The sequence below is a fragment of the Lonchura striata genome, chromosome 17 (assembly GCF_046129695.1).
Source record: "Lonchura striata isolate bLonStr1 chromosome 17, bLonStr1.mat, whole genome shotgun sequence".
Lineage (NCBI taxonomy): Eukaryota > Metazoa > Chordata > Aves > Passeriformes > Estrildidae > Lonchura > Lonchura striata.
The window spans coordinates 13,531,132-13,553,887 of NC_134619.1; the positions used below are offsets into that span (position 1 = coordinate 13,531,132).

General features: G+C 38.8%; 1 protein-coding gene across 4 annotated transcripts in view; it reads right to left on the minus strand.

Moving 5' to 3' along the window:
- Positions 1-22,756, minus strand: part of ITCH (itchy E3 ubiquitin protein ligase) — a 58,878-nt gene that overhangs the window by 13,541 nt on the left and 22,581 nt on the right. For all 4 annotated transcript variants that reach the window (XR_013340902.1, XM_021546298.3, XM_021546297.3 and 1 more), the window contains exons 2-13: positions 18,889-18,979; positions 16,333-16,471; positions 14,305-14,429; positions 12,974-13,111; positions 10,870-10,912; positions 8,703-8,872; positions 7,349-7,583; positions 6,065-6,160; positions 4,644-4,818; positions 3,721-3,787; positions 2,097-2,181; positions 477-605 (exon numbers count right to left, since the gene is read on the minus strand). Coding sequence is in view for 3 of the 4 variants with exons in the window: in XM_021546298.3 (XP_021401973.2) it covers positions 477-605; positions 2,097-2,181; positions 3,721-3,787; positions 4,644-4,818; positions 6,065-6,160; positions 7,349-7,583; positions 8,703-8,872; positions 10,870-10,912; positions 12,974-13,111; positions 14,305-14,429; positions 16,333-16,471; positions 18,889-18,958 (1,472 nt within the window). In the remaining variant the exon portion in view is untranslated. The remainder of the gene's footprint in view (positions 1-476; positions 606-2,096; positions 2,182-3,720; positions 3,788-4,643; positions 4,819-6,064; positions 6,161-7,348; positions 7,584-8,702; positions 8,873-10,869; positions 10,913-12,973; positions 13,112-14,304; positions 14,430-16,332; positions 16,472-18,888; positions 18,980-22,756) is intronic.

The window sequence follows — 22,756 nt, forward strand, 5'->3', positions numbered from 1 at the left end:
AAACTGTGATGCGCTTAACAGTACATTTAAAACACTACCTGAACATTAACTGTAAAAAACAGATTGTAACAATATAGAAGGAACAACATTCAGTTAACTTGGGAGATAAATTCTGGTTTCAACTTCATTCTGGTTCCTAAAATAAAAAAAATTAAAAAATGAGAGGGTTGGGTCTCTTTTAAAGAGAAAGACTAGTAACTCTAAGAAAGGGATTTGGTCATCAACAGGATAGATGCAGCTCCTCCATTACTCTCAATCTCATACAATATGTGGCAAGAAGGATTCTGCAGTATTCAGAATTCTGCCTTCTTCAGGGACTTTCAATGAATGAAAAAATCCAGGTAATTAAGAAGCATTGCTCCATGTAAAACCTTCCTGCCTAATAATGTAGTAAGAGGGAAAAAAATAAAGATTTCAAAAATGACATGTGCTAAACTTGACTTTTGAAATCTTAGTAAAACGTTAAGAACACTTACAGAGCAGACTTGCCCGTGCGGGGATCTATGTATGTAGTGGTTCTTCTATTGTGATCCACAAAATAGGGAATTCCATCCACAGTAAATCGCATTTCCCAGCCCTCTGGCAAGGGCTTCTCATTTAACTGACTACAGACACAAGAAAATATATGGGAACTGATCAACTTAATCTGTTATGTCAATTGAGTAATACCTGAGACAGTAAGCATTTTGGAAAATCTAGAAAGTCTACAAATTGAGAAGGTTTCTTTTTGGATTTATTTTAGCTTCCAGTCCTGTCCCCACCCCCCGTAAATTTGCAGTTAGCTCTCAATTATAGGAAAAGGACTGGTGAAGTAAACATTAGCTGATTTGCTTGCAATACCTTATAAATGCAAGAAAAAACCTTAAGGGAAAACTGTAAGCAAGGTTTATTGTTTTCTTCACAAACAGAATTTTATCTTTTAACTATAAGGCTTTTACTTAAAAACTGATATAATTTTAATAAGCAGCTTTTGGTATCTCATGCATAATCATAGTAGCCAATAATGTTTCAGAATGACAAAAATAAAAGAAAATGCAAATACTGATCATGTAGAATGTTTTGCCCATTTTCAACTCAGTTTTGCTATACACAAAAGCAGATCTCAATATATCTGGGAGACCTGAGTAGTATCACTATGAAGTGCTCCCCAGTGGCTTCCCTCCATAAATACCATGTTCTGACTGTGCAGCCCAAACATTCTGTTGCTGGGCTGCTCCAAGAGTAACTGCTCTCCACAGCTGGCTGCTGCAGAGGTGAGTGGCTACAGCTGTGACCCCTCTCACACAGCCTTGGCTGTCCCCCTTCCCCTCCTCCATGGAGGACAGGTGAAGTTGCTTCACCAAACAGATGTTTGCAGCTCAAACAGCAGCTAGGACTGAACACATTTCACCCACAACTTCCTGCCTCCATTCCTTACCTCAAAGACTTTGCAGTGACAGAGCCCAAAATTAACAGAACTGTAGTGTTTCTAGTAGTGCCTCAAAATCTTTGTCTCCTTTATTCCTCTTTTTTTAAGAGGTGTGAGGAGAGGTGCTAGAGTTTTTTGGGTCTGTCTTCTTTCTGTCTCCTACCCATCCCCAGATGTGTCCAAGGCCAGGCTGGATGGGGCTTGGAGCAATATGGGATAGTGGAAGGTGTGTCCCTGACCATGGCAGGAGGGTGGAAAGAGATGGGCTTTAAAGCCCCTTCCAACCCAAACCATTCTGTGAGTCTACAACTGCCTGGGAAACAACCAAAGTCTTACTCAAGACTCTACACTATCCCATGATCACACAAAGGAAATCTCTTCTTCCAATGACACAAATGTTTAGACAAATGTAATTGATTACTTATGAAAAGTAGAAGCTGTCCCAGGGAATGAGTTTATTGCTTACTGTTGACCAAGGCTTTCCTGGTAATAGTAGGATGACACAGTAGTATTATGAAAGTTTTGGCCAATATCTGAACTTTTTATTGAGCTCTCTGATGTTTGCATAGCACAATCCATGCCCCACCTGTGGGCAGCAATTCCTGGCTCACTCTACTCTCACTTACTTGGCTACATTTTAATATCATATACATTTTCATCATACATGCAGCTCCAACTGATTTCTTACCCCTGACTCCTGGGGTCTTCCCACTGAGTGATTCGTGTGTTGTGATTGACAAAATACACTCTGCCATTGCTGTCAGTTCTCTTTTCTGAAAAGATGTAAAAGGAGAACAAATTCAATTCCCTCCTCAATATATTGCTGAGACTATATCAAATACATAATATCAATCACCAGACCCAGCCTCTCCTGCTCTCAGGTTTCTCTGTACCTCCTCTGACCGAACATATTTTCACTTTCATTGACCTTATTCCTTACTATGTAATTTATTTTTCAATTGAAGGAGAAATTAACTGGAAACAGGGAAAACTGTGTGCTGTTTTGTCCACAGAAAACTTCAGCTCCATCAAATACTGTGACGTGCCTGACAAGCAACACAGAAAGCAAACACAGAGGTGGGAACAGATGTACTCAGAAGTATCAAGAAAGTACAAGGGGGCTTCAAGTTCAAATTATAGCAGGAAATAAATCATGGTCAAGGCAGTTTCCAAGAAATCCCATTTATATTTTCTCTCAGATGAACTATGGGCATACACTGACCTAACACTGCCTATGAGAAATGCCCTGACTTGCTCTTACGTACCATTCTGCAGCTCTTCAAACCATTTTTATTTAGTGTTGCAAGAGAAACAAGTTACAAAAATGTATCAAAATCTGACTACCACGGCTCAAAAGCTTCAGTTTCCAAGAGAAGTCTGTAAGTAGGCATTTGCCTAGGAGCCTGACAGCAAAATTCCACACGATGTGGAGACTCAGTTCGCCATTTCCTGGACACTGCCAGCCTAAAGACCTTTCTGCAAACTGTTATATGTAATGTACCTAAGCACAAGTGTGGGGAATGACAGCTTCATGGCCCGAAGTTGCATCAATACCAGGATTAAAAATCCAAATAGTTCTGTTTGAAAAGCAGATGAACCCAAAAACTCAGGTCCCATTTGTCCAACTCTGCCAACTAATTACTTGCTCCAAATTCCACAAGAGAATTCTGAGAGCTTTGCCTACATATCATAAAACTTGAATTTTTTAATCTACTTTATAGCCACACCAGAAAGCAGATATAAATAGAAGTTTATATAAAAGTTTATAGTTTATATAAATAGAAGTTTTATATTCTATTTTTATTACACCCTGCCAAAATTGGATTAATTGTAAATTCTCAACCCTGTAAAGTACAAGAATAAATTTATTCCAGGGAGAGGGCCAAATCAAGAAGCAGTTAGTTGTCACAATAAAAAAAAACATTTTCAGACCAACAAAACTCTTCAAGAGTTGTATTAGAGAAAGAATTTAGCAGTTTGATTTAGAGAGGATTTGAAGCCTGATTTAGCAGAACGGGATGGTGGCGGGGAGTTAAAAAGTCTCAAAAGGTTGACAGTGTTAAAGCAGCTATTACACTTGTTATCAGTGGAGCAAACCAGAACACTTTTTAGTTTCTAAACCATTTTGAAATGGCATAGCCTAGTCAGAATTCTGTTTTACTATCACATTTGATTAGATCTTATTTTAAAATATTTAAATGTAGATTTTAATTTTAAAAAACTAGCTTATAACAGTTGACAAATAATTTGGCAGAAGTATGCTTTAAAGTTTAATTATATTGCATTACAAAACACATTCAAGTTAGTCTTACCCCATCCATGTGGCAGAGGGCCAAGAGGATCAAACTCTTTGTTTTGTGTGGATGAAAAGTCCTGGTTCTGCAAGTCACACGAACAAATGAGGCATTAATGACTAGTCATTTGCTTCCCAGATGTTCTACCATAGCCATCCTGAATTATTGAAGTAAATGCATTTTTGTTAATGTTACACATAAGCAAAGATGCCACCTATTTCTTTTTCTCCACAGAGAAGGCCCAGTTTGGTGACCTTGGCATGCTTAATTAACTACAGTGCCAAGAAATAATAATTCTTTGTTTAGTACCCCTGCCTAGCAGGAGGAAATTAGTACAGTAGTGCCCAAAGCAATCAGAAACTTAATTCCTGCACTCAGTACAGTTATCCCTAACCACCGTGTATAGGCTCCATTTTATTCTCACACATACAGCAAATCAGAACCTACATCATTGTTGATGAGCATGAGTAGTATGAGTTGGAGTGATCTAATGTCTGCTATTCAGAGACAAACAATGGAGTAAAAATGCTGGAAGGATTATTTTCAATTTCTCTGCTCTCCTAACATCCACTGTGCATAATTTATTTTACCCAGAACAAAAATACATTGCTTTCCTCCCATGTGTTTGGCCAGAGTAACACAAGATACTACACAAATAAACCAGCTTATTACTAAGCTGTAGCTTGTTTTGCACCAAAGGCTTTATCAATATCGTATATAAATTTTATCCAAGAAGCCCTATATTGAGGTGACAACTAAACCCCATGTGCTGGCTGCAAGGACATGAACTAACATTACAGTGAGCCCTCCCTGCCATGCTACACACAGAGATACATTATCATAAACTAAGAAAGTCTGCTGCGTTTATGGGGAAAGGTCACCCACAGGCATGCACAAACCCCAAAACCACCCTAACCCTCAGTCACCCATGTATTCCTTACCCCATATATGAACCTCTGGTTGAACTGCTGCATGGCTCCCTGGAGCTGGCTGCGCTGGAGCTGCCACTGCTCGTAATTCCGGACAGACTCCAGCGTTGGTCTCTGCCATGTTGTCGTTCTGGTGAAGTGGTCAACGTAATAAATCCTCCCCATGTTGTCAACTCGGCGCTCCCAGCTTTGGGGAAAAAGACAAGCCACAGCTGTCAATAGCTGGCAGTTTAAGGGCTCAGAGGCACCTGGAGGCCAATGTGGTGGAAGGGAACAGAAAGCATGTGCTTATCAGCAGCTTTTTTCTCCTTGTACCCTCTGCTAAAATTATGCAAGAGCTTGACATTTTTATGAGAATCACTTTTATTTGTTGCATACTATACAAAGTCAGACCCATGCAATTTACTGTATTTTTAGAGTTTTTTGAAATAGTTGTCAAAAGCTGTCTAGACCACTGTCTATACTGTGCTAGCATCACTGCAGTTATCCCTCCCAGCTCATAACACAAGCCTGCTGGTTTCTCCTAAAACACAGCAAACCCACTGACATTTTAAGCTATTCAACACAAGACTTCCTCATACTCTGATTCAGCAGAAAAAAAAGGTTTGGGCATGGGGTGTTTTGATTTTCTTTTTTTTTTTTTTTCTAATTTTCAGTTCATATGAGATCAGTACTACTTAGAAAACTTGAAAGAAAACATTCCTAGTCTAAGTAAGCTTAAGCAACATACAAGTTCATCTGCTCAAAAAGTTCAAAATAACTTGAAACATGTCAGGTGAGTTCCATTTATGAGACTGCCAGTTTTTGTTCTTTAATAATAAGTTATCTTTACCATCCCACATTTTCACTTTGTAATTCTTTATAGTGTGTGAACCATTTGAGGATGAAAAAGTGCAACAGAAAAACTCTGGTGCTTTTCTTATATTGTTAAAAAATAAGAAACAGCAACTGTGAGCTAACATCACCGGCTGTTCTTATGCCAAGAGCTGCAGAAATTTAATAACAGAAGTTGGTTTCTATGTGCATAATAAATTGGCAGATGGGAGTCCTGAGACAAGATCAAAGGCCTGCAAACAGTAACCTCGGGATAAGAGGTAACCAAGAGCATTCCTGCTCAAGCTGATAGTTACCTCAGTGCCAAAATATTTTTCTGTGGTTTTTGTTCTTTTACTCTTGGGGGTGTCTACTGTCTTTAACTGAAATCTGTTTCTCAGTCAGTAAAGATGCACTTGCCTAATCTTTGACAGGAAGTTCAGATTTGGCTCTTTTTTACATTCAACTATTTTCCATATGCATTCCTTGGAGACTACCTGGAGCAACTGGGTTCACATTTCTATTTTCAAATATTTGCTCTAGCCTTAGCAAACTGTCAGGCAATTAATTCCTGAAAAACCCAGACATCTGAGATGATCGTATGGCTGATCCTGGCTCACCTTGGAGGAAGAGGCTCTGGCCGATCCCACGTTGTTCGTTTTTCAACATGATCCACGTAGTACACTCGACCATGCTGGTCTACTCTTTGCTCCCAACTGAAAATAGATCAAAAAGTTTAATCTTCCACCAGATCAAACTACTCTAACCATTCATCTACAGCATAAAGATGTGAAACATCTGTTTTCATAAAATGCTTATTTCTAAACCAAACGCTTAAAACTAATCCTTGGCTCAGGAGATGCACCAGAACAGTGTGCAGCACACAGTGGTACCATTCATATTAACATGTCAACTAAAAAAAAAAACAACATTGTACATGACCACCTTTCTGGGAAACAGAAGCTCAAATTCATGCCTAGGTGTAAAACTTTAGCAAAATTTTGTATCCAATATCAAGTGTTATCAATAACCTGTTGAACAGAACCAACTACAGATCATAATCCCCTTTTAGAGTAGATTTAATTCAATATATGCACATTTTTCAGTGATCAAGTATATGCAGAAATCACTGTAAGGGCATTGGTCACATTTTCTGCACATGTAGTATTTGGGATAATGACTTACGCCTGTATTTGCATCCAGTGTAACATCATGGGGAAGAAAAAATGCTATTTACCATTTCTGTTGAAATCAAAATAATAAAGCAACAACTGCTGTTTTCAAGACCACTTCTTTATTTCTGTTATCCTGTGAGGCAATTCAGATCACTCCTACCTTTTGGCTCCACTACCTGCAAATCAAGGCAGGTAATTCACTAATTTCACCTCACATTGGGAAGATTTTCATTTCCCTCACTCAGAGAGTCCAGAAGTGTTTTTGCTGCTGTTTTTTTAAAGTTGAGAGCTTTGAGGCAAGAGGTCAACCATCTGACAAATTCCACATGCACCCAAAGTACAGCAGCATGTCCATGCTACTCTCAGGAGCTGCAGTATGAAATCCAAACCTTCAGGCCTGCAATAGCAGCTTTTCATCTACTTATCCATACCAATATTTTCCTACCTGACTTTATTTCAATTTAAAGACAACAAGCTGTCACACTATTTTAAACCTATGTTTCACTGACATGGGAATGTACGATAAGTATCAGAAGTAATTCTTTCCTTGAATGCTTGAAGACCGACCATACAAAACAGTTATAAACCCTCCAGATTTATATTGGGTGATTTCTGTCAGGCAGCAGAAGGCAGACATTATCTATAGTTTCTTACACCTACTGTAAGTAAAATAAAGTAAAACCAGAAAAGTCAGCACACATGGGGAGAAAGAAGTCATTAAACCCATACCCAGGTGGAAGAGGACCTTGGCTGACTGTAGTAAGAGCCTGAGGTGAAGGATTTACTGGATGGACTTGTCTTGACACTGGAGGAGTGGTGAGTGCAGGAGTGGCAGGAGCTGCGCTTGCGGCTGTTGCCCCCTCAGGGCTCTGCTCTGAAGGTGTATTTGAGGCTGTACCAGCCAGTGATCCTGCACTGGCCCCATCGCTTTCTGTGGATGTGGATGAAGGACCATTTGCACTTGCTATGATGTCAAAGAAAGAAAAGAAAAAGCCTTTAACTGATATTTATCACCAGTCTATTGTAGAAGTTGCACATTACAAAAGCAAACCTGCCAGAACTGTTGCTCCCAAAGCCACATTTTGTAGCTCAAACAAAAACTGAACAGCAATTCTGTCTTGCTGCAAAAATGCTTTAATTCAAGAACTGCCACCAACAGCATTTTTGTATTTCTGATAAATATTTACCTTGTCTGCATTCTGTAAACATTGAATGATGATAGAAAAACAACTTCTTTGTACTAATGAATTAATTATTTTCCATTTATTGTTTGGAATAATAATTTAGGTGATTATAAGCATAACATTTTCAAGAAGAGATTTGATATTACATGGAAAGTAACAATCACAATGGAAGGGGAACACAGACATTCTTTAAATGGTTTCAGTTTTATCTTAATGCCATTTGGTGGGTGGGGTTAGAAGTTGAACACAGGTCAAGTCTCATTAACTAACTGTACTGGATTAATCTTTTAAAGTAATTACTGTATTGCAGGGCCCATCCAGACTGAGCATTTATCAACTGTAATAATGAGAATACAGAAGCAGTGCATTGTATGGGGGTAAAGGAATTACCCAAAAAATATCAAGTAACTTTTCAGAATTAGTGGCCTTCAGGCAGTTTTTAAATAACTAGATTTAAAAAAATCTATCAATTTCAGCAGAGAAGAATAGTGAATGTTTTAAATGCTGTAGCTTCACAGAATCTAACTGCAGTTGTAGAAACCAATAACTCATATCTCAAAATGCAGTGTTATCAACCTGAGGCAATTCTGTGACCCTTCAGTGGATTTCATGTCACCCTCAGTGGGTGCTTTAGTGCATCAGCAGCACTCACTTGTGTTCTCCTGGTCCCAGCTCCACTCTCTGAAGCACCATCACTGGCTCCCACCACCCCTGAGCAGACGTGGAAACAAGAAATTTCCAGTAACAGGAGCAGCGACTAAACAACTTGTACCAAATGCAAGCTAAAAAATACTCCTTCAGAAATGACCTGCCAAAGAATTTACCATCCAAAGTGCAGTTAAACATCAGGAGCAGAAACAGTTACGCTCCTTCAAGGATGCCCAGCCTGATGGACGTACCAGCGACCGATGGGGGTCTGCGGGGAGTGGGGGGCGGGGGCCTGGCAGGCCTGGGAGGTCTGGCAGGTTTGCAGTTTCCATTTGTGAGTAACGGAGAGTCACTGCCGTTAACAGTCTTGTTTTCACTGGAAGCAGCATCCTCACCATTTTCAAGGCCATTTGAGTTAGTCCTTTTGCAGGGAAAGACACAGAGAACTGTTCTAGTAGTTCACGGGTGACATGAAACTTTGCAGATCACACAATCATGGAAGAGTTTGGGTTAGGACAGGCCTTAAAGATCATCTTGTTCCAGCCCCCTTCCACTAGACCAGGTTGCTCCAAGCCCCATCCAGCCTGGTCTGAGACACTTTCAGCAGGGTTGAAAAGACATGTGAAAGACACTAGAATGCAATAGTTACAACTAGGTGAGATTTATAACACTCAAAGTAATTCCAAGTATCTACACATCTGTATAAACACACTCAGAGTTTATCTCCTGAGGTACTTGAAACCTTAGTTGATGGAAAGGTAGTGAAATAGATGTATATAACATCTGTCATCAAAATCTCCTCTTTCATTTCCCAATTTGATACACTTGCCCTTAGGTCCAGGCTCTGGATTTTGCTGCTCAGCTATTTCTGCCCGTGAGTCCCTAATGAGGTGAGAAGCTAACAGCCTGTGTGCCTTTACTCCACAGGGCTGGCATATGCTCAGAACACACAAAATGCTACAAAATTTTCAAAATCTTACTTATGCATATGTATTTTTTTCCTCTAAACTCAATTCTAGAACAGGCTGGAGAATTTAGCATTAAAGTTTTGACCAGCAGCTATGAATATAAACTGTTCAACCTTACAAGAATTAAGAAACTACACAGCAGTACTGACCCATGCTGTGCTATTCACTTACAACTAGCAGAGTCTTATTCTGACATATATGTAGGTCCTTAAGCAGAGTTAGAGGTATCTACATTTTTAGTCTAAACTATTTTATTTTCAGAGTATGTTGGGCAAAACAAAAATTCTAGTGGATTTGCAGGTCAAGGTAATGGCTTTACATATGCCATCACAAATGAAAGAAGATGTTACAGTTTCAACCCAGTACCTCTAAAATTACATTCCTTGAAATGTACACAAACTAAAACCCAGTAGATAAGGCTAAGTAAATCCCAAGTCATACAGGACCAAGTAAAATCATGTTTATTTAACCTCTGTATCGTGGTCAAACACACTTTTGCTCTATACCAGGTGCACATAATCCATATTACACCAACCGCAAAATAAATGGGTCCAAATCATTAGTGACCTCAAATCCATAGGAGGTTTAGCCCCTGTTTTTCAGCCATTTCCCCCTTGTTCTTTCACATCATACCCTTGTAGAAAGTCACTTTCTTGATCATTTACATGATCCTCATGATGACCACCAGAAGCCCCCTGGATGATACCAAAACTGAATCATTATCATTATTATTGTTATTATTCTGTAATTTTCAGGTATTCTGAATATCCAGGCATCTAAAAATTCATTCAAACACAAAAATAAAACAGAACAAAAACAAACTTTCAAGGGAAGCCTTCAGACAACATAGCCAGGAATACAAACTACTGAAAAAAGTTAAATTTAGCTTGGTTACTCCAGATGTCATCCAGAGTGCTGTGTTTTGTACAGATCCTTAAAATACCTGTAGTACTGGGAACGAACTAAAGTAACATGGTGCTGGGCACACTCTTATCCTACCAGGCAACAAGATTCATAATCTGGTATCAGCCTTAGTGCACTGTAAGTGCCAGACAGATTTGGGGACCATCTTAACAAAGAGGTATAATTCTGATACCCCCATAATATAAAGGAAACCAGTGTAAAAACAACCAGTGCCATTTGTTTTTGGGGTTGTTAAATAGACACTTTACTTTGTGTAATCACTGGGAGAAGGATGAGGAACACAAAGGGAAAAAACAAAAAGATCAGTCAGGTATGGAAGCAAAACTGAGGCCAGACAATATGGAGCTGAGCAACACCTCAATATTTTTGTTTAGGGCATACTTAGACCTTAAGAGATACTGCTGCAGGGCATATTCATAAATTTTTCACTGTCTTCTTTACAAAACACACAATTCCTCCCTTTCAAAACTGCGAATACTAAAAGACAGAATAAAAAAAAATTAAAAAAAGAGGAAAAAGATCTTACCGTGTATCACTTCTTATTCTGGAGCTTTCATTCTGTGTAGGACCTTAAATACCAAGAAGAAAAAGACAACAGAAGCGTAAGCAACACTCTGAACAATTTTCAAGGAAAGCAGTAGCCTTTAATGCTGACACTTAGTTCAAATGTGGAGGTGAGACACTATGTGGTGCTTATCTACTGGGTTACAAAGCTGTACATATTTTGCATGTCTCTGTGTGTGGGAATACAATTTTTTTAATCACTGCCAGTGTAATACTTCCACCTTATGGAAGATGTAACAGGACATAATTTGACTGTGTGACTATTCCCAAACATACACACTGTCTTTCTAGCAGTATAAAGCAGCATTCATTCTTTTAAGTGGAGCTGGCTTTTCATACTCTCTCAGTGATGGCAGGCAGAGCAGAAAGGGCAAAAACTTCACTGAAATCTCCTCTCTGGTTGGCTGGGGGCTCTGTTTTCTGGGGCTCTCTAGCCCAGACCCTTCCCCTTCTCAGTAAATTATTTAACATAAAGGCATTGAAGCAGGTACAAAATATGGCTGAACTTCAAAAGCATTACAGCAGCTCAGCCTAGATTTGCAAATGTTTTGCAACTGCTTATTCAGCCAGCTTGGAAATATTTGCATTTTGTGCCAGCATTTGCAAATCTTGAATATGCAGCACAGAACTGCTCATTCATGTAGATAGCACCAATACTTTATTTCCATAGAGTTAAACAAATGTCATTAATAAAGAACTCAGTTTTCAGTTTTGATGGGAACTATGGACAGATCTAGGCCAAAAACAAGAATGTAGTCACAGAAAGGCTTAGGATAATGAACTGTTAGTGGACTGTGCATGGAAGGAATTAAATCCCAGCAAGAGAAATCTTAACTTAAAAGCAACTCCATAAACAATGCATTTGCCTGAAGTGCCTTTATGCTGTACAATGTGCTAGACTACTTTAACATTTAACTCCTTCCTTATGTGCTCCAGTTCCTTGATTATCTGGTAACCTTCTGCTGAGCTTAGGGCTTGCTGTGTCAAGCCCAACCCTGTAAATAGCACTCAATTCCACTACCTGCATGACTTTTCCCACCTTTTTCTCAGTAGGTGAACTTTGGGAAATCCAAGCACAGATGAAAATTGAGTCTTGCATAAAAGGAAAAATTGGTATTTTCACTAGATATTTCTATCCCTACATCTCAGCCCTGCTCTGTAAGTTCCACAAAATCCCAGTATCTGGTTTTTACTTACAAACTAGATTCCACACAATCAGTCTGTGCAATTGATCATTTTAACAAAATGCAAAGAAAATGGACTAAAAGCTCTAATAAATAACAGTTACAGAATTTGTGTATTAATTCCATTTTTCTATGATGCTCAGATGAAATTTCAAAGCAACTTCCTCTAGGACTTTAACACCCCCCTACCCAGCCCAGAAACCTAGAACTTGCTAATTAAACGTTCAGCTGGTCACTACTGCAGTCTCTCTTGTTGCTTTCTAGGAAATAACTCTTACCTAGTTCTACTTCTCAATGTACAGTATTTCAGAAATGCTCCACTGTCCTGCTCCAAGGGAATTAAAATTACCTTTCTATTTTACTGTAATTAGATATTTTACATGTATTCAAGTTTTCAGTTTAAAAAACTGTACACACCAACTAAACAGGAAGTAGATCCCTCTCTGCAGCTCTCCATGGATAAATAAATCTATTAATACATTTACATGATCTATTTTAAGAAAAATTAATATAAACCCATGTCTCCTAGTAAGCAGAATATGTATTATTAGGATGATGAAGAGATCAAACCAACTTTGCATTTCCTCTGTTTATGACGTTACTAAGACTCAGGGAAGCTAGAGGCTTAACATTTGGAATCACTAGATAGAAGTTTACAAAGCCCAGAAAATAAAGATGCTGATCTGGTTTTTTTTGCAGTAAGGCTGAAGGTCTGCCCTGTGAACTGTGACTCCACCTCAAAAATGCATGAGACTTCTGATCTCTGTAAACAGAAAGTTACAGAAATTGCTGTTATTGGGCTTATTTAAAGACTGTGTTACAGCTTCTCCAAAAAGGCTTTGCATAGCAGATATAAGTAGATTTAGACTTAAAGTTACTTACTTCTTGTACTTGAAGCTTCCCCATTGGTCAGCAGCTCAGGGTCAACCTGCATTCCATCCAGACAGACTGACAGATCTCCCACCACTTCTGCTGGCTCCCTGTCACCGACAAGGTGCAACGTCACCACTACCTGCTCCACTGGAAAAGAACAAAGAACAAAGGGAGCTTATCTTATTGCATGAGAAAAAAGGGCCTTTTATTCAAGAAGCCAATTGCAAACCTCAGTGATCAAGGGGGGAAAAAAACCCCCAAACACCCCACAGAACTACAGCTCTACCTCTCCATGATTTTCTTGTGTGGCAAAACTGAGCATTTTCATACATCATTAAAAAGTTATTGTTTCTACAAAAAGGCCAAAATTGGAGCATAATCTTGCTGCTTCCTAGAAAGGGTCATTATTACAGCAGAGATTGACTCTCACATTTTTATAGCAATTAATGCACCTGCCCTCAATATAGAGTTAGGAAGTGTAATTCACTTTATTCTTGATTAAGAGCAGATACAATTTCTGTCTTCTGACTAAAAAGCTTCCCATTTACCTAATGACATCCAGATTCACAGTCAGACATTTTCCATCATAACCCCAGACCAATGGTATATTCAAAGTTTTCAGTGAAAGAGAACTGTAAGTACAAATTCTTGCTGAAAGGGCTTGAAATAAGCCCCAGCAAGCTCCAACAGGTGCCTGGTTTCAGATGCAAATGCACTGACCCACGGGGATTTTCACCCAGATTCAGCAGGACAGATATTGCCAGGAGAGCAGCTCTCACTGCTGTCAACATTCTCCATCTGCAACACCCATGTGTGACAGTTGGGAAGCCAACACTTCTTTAAAGGACAGAACAAAAGCAGAACAGCACAGAGCTCCGTGCTGCAGCCCCCTGGGTGCTGGAATGGGTCTGTAGAATTCTATATTTCTCCTTCAAGCTGCCCAGGATGCACACACTGCCCCAAAGCCTAACTAGATCCAAAATTAATGAAATACTACAACATACCCCTGTAGCACTATTTGGAACAAAAATAACTTTACACATTTCCTGCCTACCACCAGAATCCCAACCATAGTTTGAATTTTTATATTATATAAAATAAACTCTTTTTTTTCACTCAGTGTTGCACAAACTAGCAAAACAAAAACTATCTTGTTTCCAGGCATACGATGGCAGCCTGTGTGTAACCAAAAAAGATGAAACTAACTGAAAAGGTAGTAGGAAGCTCATCAAAGCGACCAGTAGCACCAAAAGGAACCCTTAAGGACCATTTCCAGAGGTGCACACAGGATTCATGTTCACTAACAAACAATTCCGAGGTACCCTCCATCTCGGACTTACGTTTCATACTGTTGGATTTCAATGTCTCGTGAATATCCAGAGCAGCACTTCCCAGAAGGACATCAGACTTTAATGTTTGATGGCTCCAGACTCGAAAGTTTAATTTACTTACAGGAGTGACAATTCTGAAAAGAAAAAGTTGAGCACTGTAATGGCATTTTTTGGTGGGGAATGGGGTTAACTGAGCCATCTACGTCCACTGTCACTAGAAGTAATTTAAGAACAAAGAAATAATGGTGGTAACATCGCACCATTTCCAGTTATCACATTCTCATGTCACCTGGATATGTCATGTCAATCAAGACTGTTCATAGACCTAATACATTTTTTATTATTACTATTTTAAGGGAAATATAGAAAAACTACCAGCATATAAAACACAGTAATACACAGTAAATTCCATGACAACAACTTCGAAGTAATTTTTAATGCTGATATTCTTTTTCTATAAGGGACACTCTAACATTTATACAGTTTTAAATTATTTTCATTGCGAGAAATGGGTACAAATCACTGCTTATTTTCTCAGCAGATAATTTCAGCTGCATATGGTAGATAAGTCCAGACTTGCACAGTCAGCCAATCCTTCCAGAAGATCCACCTAACAAACTCCAGAGAGAGGAACCCCAAGAGGGCCTACCCTCATTTACCCTCCACAGAGAGGAACCCCAAGAGGGCCTACCCTCATTTGCAGAAGCCACTGCACTTTTCCTTTTTATCCTGATCTGAATATAGGCAGCTGTGCCAATATATTTTCTGAAAAACAATTTACTTCACTAAGCTCCATGTGGCTTTAGTGTAATTTCCAATGAAGGTGATATACACGGGGGTGTCTGTGCTCAGCTCCTACTCAACAAGTGCAAAATCGGCCCATGTATTATTGCGTGGATTTGCACAGCACAAATCACAAACATTCCCATTAAAAAACAAAAGAGAAAAAGGAAAGCTTTAAAAGGTAAAAGAAAATTCTGCTCTTCTACACTTAAATGCACATAAAGTGCAAGATTTTCTCTTTCTTAATATATCTCAGTGCAAAGTAAGGTAGTAAATAGTAGCAACTAAAACTTCACAATAATCTAAAGTACAATAAAAGTAAAGATACAAAAGCGGTTTTCCTCAGGCAGCATTCCACATGCTTCAAGAAGAATAATCTACAATTTAAGTCCAAGCAAACCACAGAATCACTGAATGGTTTGCATTGAAGGGACATTACAGCCCATCTTATTCCACCCCACTTCCCACTATCCCAGGTTGCTCCAAACCCCATCCAGCCTGGTCTTGAACACTCCCAGAGATGGGGTAGCCACAGCTTCTCTAGGTGACCTGTGCCAAGGCCTCAGCACCCTCCCAGGGAAGAATTTCTTCCTAATATCCCAACCAGCAGGCCCTTGTGAAAAATCCCTGTCCAATGTGCAAGTACAGAGTGATCTTTATCCCAGAGCTCCATGTGACATTAATAGAACACTAATGTTATAGAACTTGTGTATCTTCTTTATTCACAACACAAATATCAGGCCAAGCAAACACCAACAGCTGTATTCATCTTGAATCTGATGTTAGTTCTGTACTAACAATTTGCATAAATGAATTGGGAATTTTAGATTTGTGCTTGAATTTAGAAGTGCACAAGAGAGAGCCAACTACCTGTGTTATGGCATGGTACACCACAGTGAGACAAAGAACAGCTACACTTTTTAGCAACAGAACTTATGAAAGCTGTAACTTTAAATAAGACAACAAAAATGTGCATGGGAACATAAATTTTAATATTACTTTACTGTTCTTACTACTCACAGAATTAGAGTGCTTTGATATGCCACACATAGCAATACAAAATACAAGCACAAGCAGTGTAATAGTTTGCAAATATCTATTTCAGACTGTACTATATTTACTCTAAAAATTATACCAATGTCACCACCTCATGCAACACTTGACTCCTTGCTTAAAACAAAAATACAATCTTCAAGCCCACTGTCAATTGCTTTAATTTCGCTCAAATAAATTGTAAAATAAAACCAAACCTACACTGTAAGATGCTGCTTCCACTTTGGACTATTTGTATTGTTGCATTTTTCCGTCTTCTTTGACTGTCCATCTACTGAAACTTCCACATAAGGGCTAGGTCCAAACCATTTATTCTTTTCTTTTAGTTTTGCTGAAATAACTGTTAAGAAAGAGAAAAACCAAAATCATTAATTTACTCAGGAAATTTCAATTACAAATAGTATTTTTCAGTTGGGTGCTTCAGTATTCAAGTGTTAGATCATTGATGCCTGACAGTAATATTCAAGGAAAAAAACCACATTAGATGGATAAAAACCATAAAAACCCTCTTACATTCCAGCTCATTTATACAATGCCACAGCTCACACAAATGCCTAAAACATGCAACAATACTTTTGCAACATCAGACAGTCTTATTAATCATAACTAGTACAAGATCCACAGAAGTGCTTAGGTGTTGAAAGCAGTAAATATCCTCTACAACCGTCTCCTGTCTATCACCAGCCAAGAGAATTCCTGGAGTTTATTACAATGCTTGTTAAAAAGCTCAAAACATGATCTGCCTCTCATCAAGGCACTGTGGAAAATTGCCATAACTTCTCATGGACAGAACGTCACTGAGAAAATGAATTTTGTGTGAAGTTTTCTGTAGCTAAGCAAAAAAGCTGAATCCAAACCCTGGGTTCCAGTAGCTACCTCCTGTTCTGGCAACAACAAATCCAGACAAGACTTGTAGCTCTAGAGCCTTAATTCAGGGGGGTTCTGGTATTTGGATTTTTTTTTAAGCATTCAGTATTACTGACTGCAGCATTCCCATCTTTCAAAACATCATTGCTATGCTGCCTCCTTTATGATTGTGTCTACCCTGATATTTGAGTGGCAGGTGTTTTGGAGTCATTGGCAACACTAAACTCACAAAACAGTACTGAAGACAGATATTATCATTTCCAGTTGGCCCCTGAATTCACTGTTCCAGCAGAAACCAACTTGCTCTTCTGTGTGTTTGTCACCCACCACAGCCTCACTACATCCTTAAAAAGAAATGACTAATTCAGGCCCATCTGGCTAATCTCCCCAGATTCCCTTTATAGCCTATGCTCCTTTAGAGATTTAGAGAAGTAGCTTAGTATAAACTGCTCTGAACTGCTCCCAAGGAAAACTCTGTGTATTACAGACATCTCACAGATTTTAACTCATTAATTTTCACAAAGAGCTCCCCATCCTTCCCCTCCTGTCTCCAGTACTTCTATGCTACAGCACCTCATGCCTGCACATCTCTAATTATCTCAAAGACCTGCTTTGGAGCAGCAGAAATCAGCAGTCTTGTACCTGCTTTCTAAGTTTGCTCTTACCCAGACACCCTGAAACTTCATTTAAAACTACTGAGGGCAGCAGAATGGAGCACTGAGGGTAGGGCACCTGGGAGATAACACCAGCAACAGTTTGCTGCAGATCATGGCTGAACATCTACAGAAACTTACACCTGAAATTCAAATACCTCAGTAATCTCAATTCTAAACACTGAGGCATTTATTCACTGTCTTTGTGTGAGTCTCAAGCCTTTAGTGGGGAAAGCCTTGGACAGCAATCACCACTTTAGTCCTTGGCTCTGCTCTCTACCCGTGTGGACAAGATACCTCTGTGGAAACCTCTTCCAATTTCTCTCCAATAGTAATTTGTAGGGACAGGATTTCTCTACAGCCTCACAGCCTACTGAGGAAACACAAACTTGTGACCTAAGAGGGACAGCTACAGCCTGTGTAACAGTGAGATCCAACCTCCTTCCTAGTCTAAAGCTTTCTATCTAGTTTTGAGCATTCTTTTCATCCCCACAATATCCCTTTTCTGAAACTACTGCATAGGTCCACAGGTCTTCACACTGAGGGTGAAAAATTTACTCTTGATGCTTCTAAACAGAGACCTGCACATTCCCTTGGATCTCCCATTCAGTTTTGATGCCTCAGTTAAATTTCCAGAAAGTAAAAGTGAGGAAACCTTAAAAATTAAATTTCAGCTGCTGCTCTGTTGGTAAGGCACTACAAAAAGCAAAGGCTGCAATGTAAATCCATCTCCAAACAATACAGAGGTGTTCAATTGTAGTCATATTCTCACCAACGCTTTTATTAAATTTTTTATCCCTTTTTAAATCCATTTCAATGGTGGCCATAAAAACATGTAATAAGGGAGAAGCCATAAGTCAACTTCAATGAACAGCAGTATCAGGAAAAAGTGTTAGTTTTGATATTATGCCAAGTTTCAGTAAGAGCAAGCAGTATCATAATGCACTATATTACATTTCCAGGAGGACTGCCTGTACAATTTAATTAACAGCAACCAAAAAGAATTATTCCTTTCTTTTTTCTTTTACACAAATATGCATCATTTCAAAATGCATTTTAGATAAAATCCAGAATAAAGTAATTGCCAAGTAACAATGGTTTAACATCAATCTTCACTTCTCTTGCGTGTTTTACAATGCAAAACTTCCTGAAATGCAACATAGTAAACTCTGTTTAATTGTGGAAAAACACTGTCACATTTCTAAGCAGAAAAGACAGATAATTTCAGAAGGCTCACCAGTGATCTGAAGCTGTGATTTCATAGACAACCCACTGGCTGGTCCTGATCTGGACCCACTGCCAGCCATAATATGGGCTGGATCTTGAATCTGCATGAAGAGAGAATACAAACATTTCAGTACTCAGAAGCTCAAAAATTCATCTGGCTTTTGACATGTGGATACATTATAGTGCAAACAAAACCACCATACTTGGTTTTTGTCTAGTTCCTTTCCATTTCCCCAAAGTACAGAGAATCCTTTACAAAGGGCTCAGTCTCTATTACATGACCTGCAACTATTTAGGTTTTAGACAAAAGAGGTCTTTTGATTTTGTCACTTCAATCTGCGAATTAATGAGTGAATAATCTTCTAATTCCAAAGTTTGCTGTACCTCTTATGTCTAAAACACCTGTTTGTCTTGGTGTCATAAATCCTGGGTAGACTTATCTTTCTGTGTTAAGTACTACTTGGTTTTTAAAAATAAACAATCACCACAATCCACAAGCATAACAAAAATTTTATTAAATTAAAAAGGGAATTTCAAATTTAGAGAAACCTGCTTTTGTATCTTTTTTGGTTTTACCTGGTCAGAGCAAGTCTACAGACAGGGACTGTAATGCTATGAAGCGCTTAAATAAAAAAAGAAATACATCACTTTTGAAAGAGAACAAGACAACTTTCAGTTACTGCAAAACTCTTCTCCTTGGCACACCCCAACCCTCACACCAAGGCTGGTCTGATCCTCCCAGCCCAAGGCAGCACAGGTTCCTCCTTGCAGCATTTGGTTTTGGGGGGGCAGACAAAGTGGACAATGTGCATCACAGAGCTTCCAGAGAAATTAAATAGTGTACTATTACATCAAACACAGTCATCACTCTGGAAATACTCAGAATACCCCTGTCACCTATTCATTTTTAAAACACATTTCACCTCAGTATCTCTTACCAACTGAACTCCACTGCAAAATGAACAGCCTGCTGGATACAACTTCCAGAGCACTCGCTGCATCCCTGTCACGCCACGTTCCCTCCTTTGTGCCACTTCCACACCGTCTCCCTGCTCAGAACCTACTGCAAACCATTCATGCACCTCTCTGGGTGCCCCCGCTCATGGGGCTCAGCTGCTGTGGCCAGGGAGCTCCTCTTCAGCCCTGAGCCCCCACCCATGCTCTGCTTTGGGCAGCCACCAGATGGGATCACAATGCAGAACAAACATCCCATGCCAGCTCTCAAGCACTTTTCTGCACACATTACTTCCAACAAGGAAAGGAAAGCGTTAGCTTAGGCTGCCGCTATGTGTATCATGAGTCAAAAGACTCCATTTATGAACTTACAGTTGATAACACCACAAGCAGTTTATCTAACCCCAAACACGTTCAGCCACACCAAGGGAACAAGAATTTGTACAAGGAGATCAGGTCTCAATACAGCAACTTTCTTTTTGGAGGCTGCGATTTGAAGCAAATGTCTGTGACAGTGACTGCAGAAATTGGTGTTTGAAAGTTGTGAAAAGGGTACTTCTTGCAATCTGCAGCTTGCTGATGTCAGTGTTTCCTATTGCAAAATGTGACACCACCAAAAAAGGTACTAATGGCTTGCTCAAATAGTATTTGGTGTTATTTGTAGAGTTCAATGCTGCTCTTAAATTTCAGACACGAATCACACAAATTTAAATGTTAGAGTGAAAAACTTTAATGTATTTAAAAAGTAGCCTAAATTGAAATTATTTAGAGGGCAATTCTTAATTCTGCTCCTGTGACTGGTTGTACCAACCTCCCCGAGTATCCTTTATGCTGTATGAAAGCAATCAGATTACATCTAGATCAGTACAGACACACTGGATAGTCTGAAGGAGTTTGGATTTACAAAAGAGCTTCTAGTTCCCACCTGGAGAAATAACACTGCACAGAATACACCTGGGATCCCTGAAGGGAATCACTCTCTACTGAACTCCCACACTAATTTACACCATATGACACTCATTCAGAAGCATGTATTAAAGCCAACTTTCACTTCTAACCTAGCAAATACACTCATTAAAATTATTTTAGTAACATTTGAGAATTTTCATTGAGAATACGCAGAGAAAATCTAGCAGCTTAACCACATCTGAAATGAGTGTCCTGCAATCACCTGCTGAGTTAACACATGTGGATGTCTATGATGGGAGACACGGCCTTCACCAACAATCAGCTTAAGGAAAATTCCAGGAACACACTGCCTGCCAAAGCATCTAAAAAAAGTAACTGTACTATACCTTGCTTAGTTCTCTCAGCTGCTAGAAAGTTTCTAATTATTTTTGAACACTAAAACTGAAGAGACTTACTGTACTTTTGCTAGAATCTAGAGGTTGTACACCCACAGCAAGCTCCATTAATCAACCAGGAAAAGTAGAGTTCCAGAAGAAGAAGAAGGAAGCAACAATTTCCCTCTGCCTCACATCTAAACGTCCCTACCTCTTGTTCCATGTTTTCCAATACCCTGACTCCAGTGCCTCTTCAACTCCCCCTAAGTGCCTGCTGAGAAAGACTGCATGTGAAAAACGCCATTCACTTGTATTAAAATTTTAGAAGTTTAATAATAATAAAAATAGTAATAAAGACAATCAAAGTTAGGACAATAAAAAGCCAAGAATTATGGACATCTGAGAGCTTTTGCTCTCCCATAAAAGCACGTTATGCTAACAGAGGATTAACCCTTAAAAGCAATATCTTATTGCATATTCATATATCTCATATATGATTCAAACATCCCTTTCAAAACTAAGGGTGTTTCTGCTTAATGTCTACTTCCCCCCCTCATCTTGTAAATCAATTGTCTTGGTCCCTTGAAGTCTGTGTTGTCCTGATAAGGAGGCAATAATTCCTCTCTTGGAATCTTGGTAACTTGTTGCTGTTATCTCTCCATGTTAAGAATTTCTTTATTATCTTATTCATTCCTTGAGCTAGTTACAAAAAGTATCCTACATCACAGAGTTTCTATTTTAATATTCTGCTATAGCCTAAAAACTGTATTTACTACACTACTTAAAAGAGATTAACACAGCATAACTTTACAACATAACATACCATAGTATGCATTTTAACATTTACAAAGAGCCAATCATATAATATGCATTTTTCACACTCCACAAGCAGAATAGCTGGTTCCATGCCAAGCTTCCAGCAAGGAATAATCACAGAAAACACACTGCAGCTTTTCTCTCAGCTGGGCACTAATTTAAGTCCCTTTCCTGCCATATATGTATATACTTTATCTGGACTTTTCACAACTCATAGAAATTTCATCAACTTCTATACCTCCATCTCCATCCATTTTTAGCTGGAATGGATTAGTAATTTAGAAAGTCTGCAGTGAAATGCTCAGGAAAACGGGAAGAGAGCAGGTAGAATTATGAACACCTAATTCTGTTAGGAAACTAAGCTAAAAGATACTGATTAGCCAAAGAAGAATCTGCAGTGATTTAATGAGCTAGACTTAGAAAGAAGCAAAGGAGAGTACAAAAGGCAGTAATAGCATCAGTCACACATATTGCCTATTTATACTTAATTTTTAACATTTTACTCCTCTTTATGTAACAAATACACCAAACAGATTTTGTTTGTGGGTAAAAAAACTACTCTATTAAAAGCTGCAGATGATTTCTACTTGGAATCCACCTAGGGCTACTTGGAAGCCTAATCACAAAATTAAAAAAACACTCCTCATTCTTCAAGTACTTTCATCCAGTTTTATTATAACAGAAATAATATATTATATTATAATAGGAATGTGAAAAGCAAATGTCTTTATAAATTCAATACAAGCACTTTCACAAGTTGAAACTGTCATTTCAAAGCTGAGAATGCATGTTAAGGTTTTTTTCTGCAGTAGAAAATCAAACACA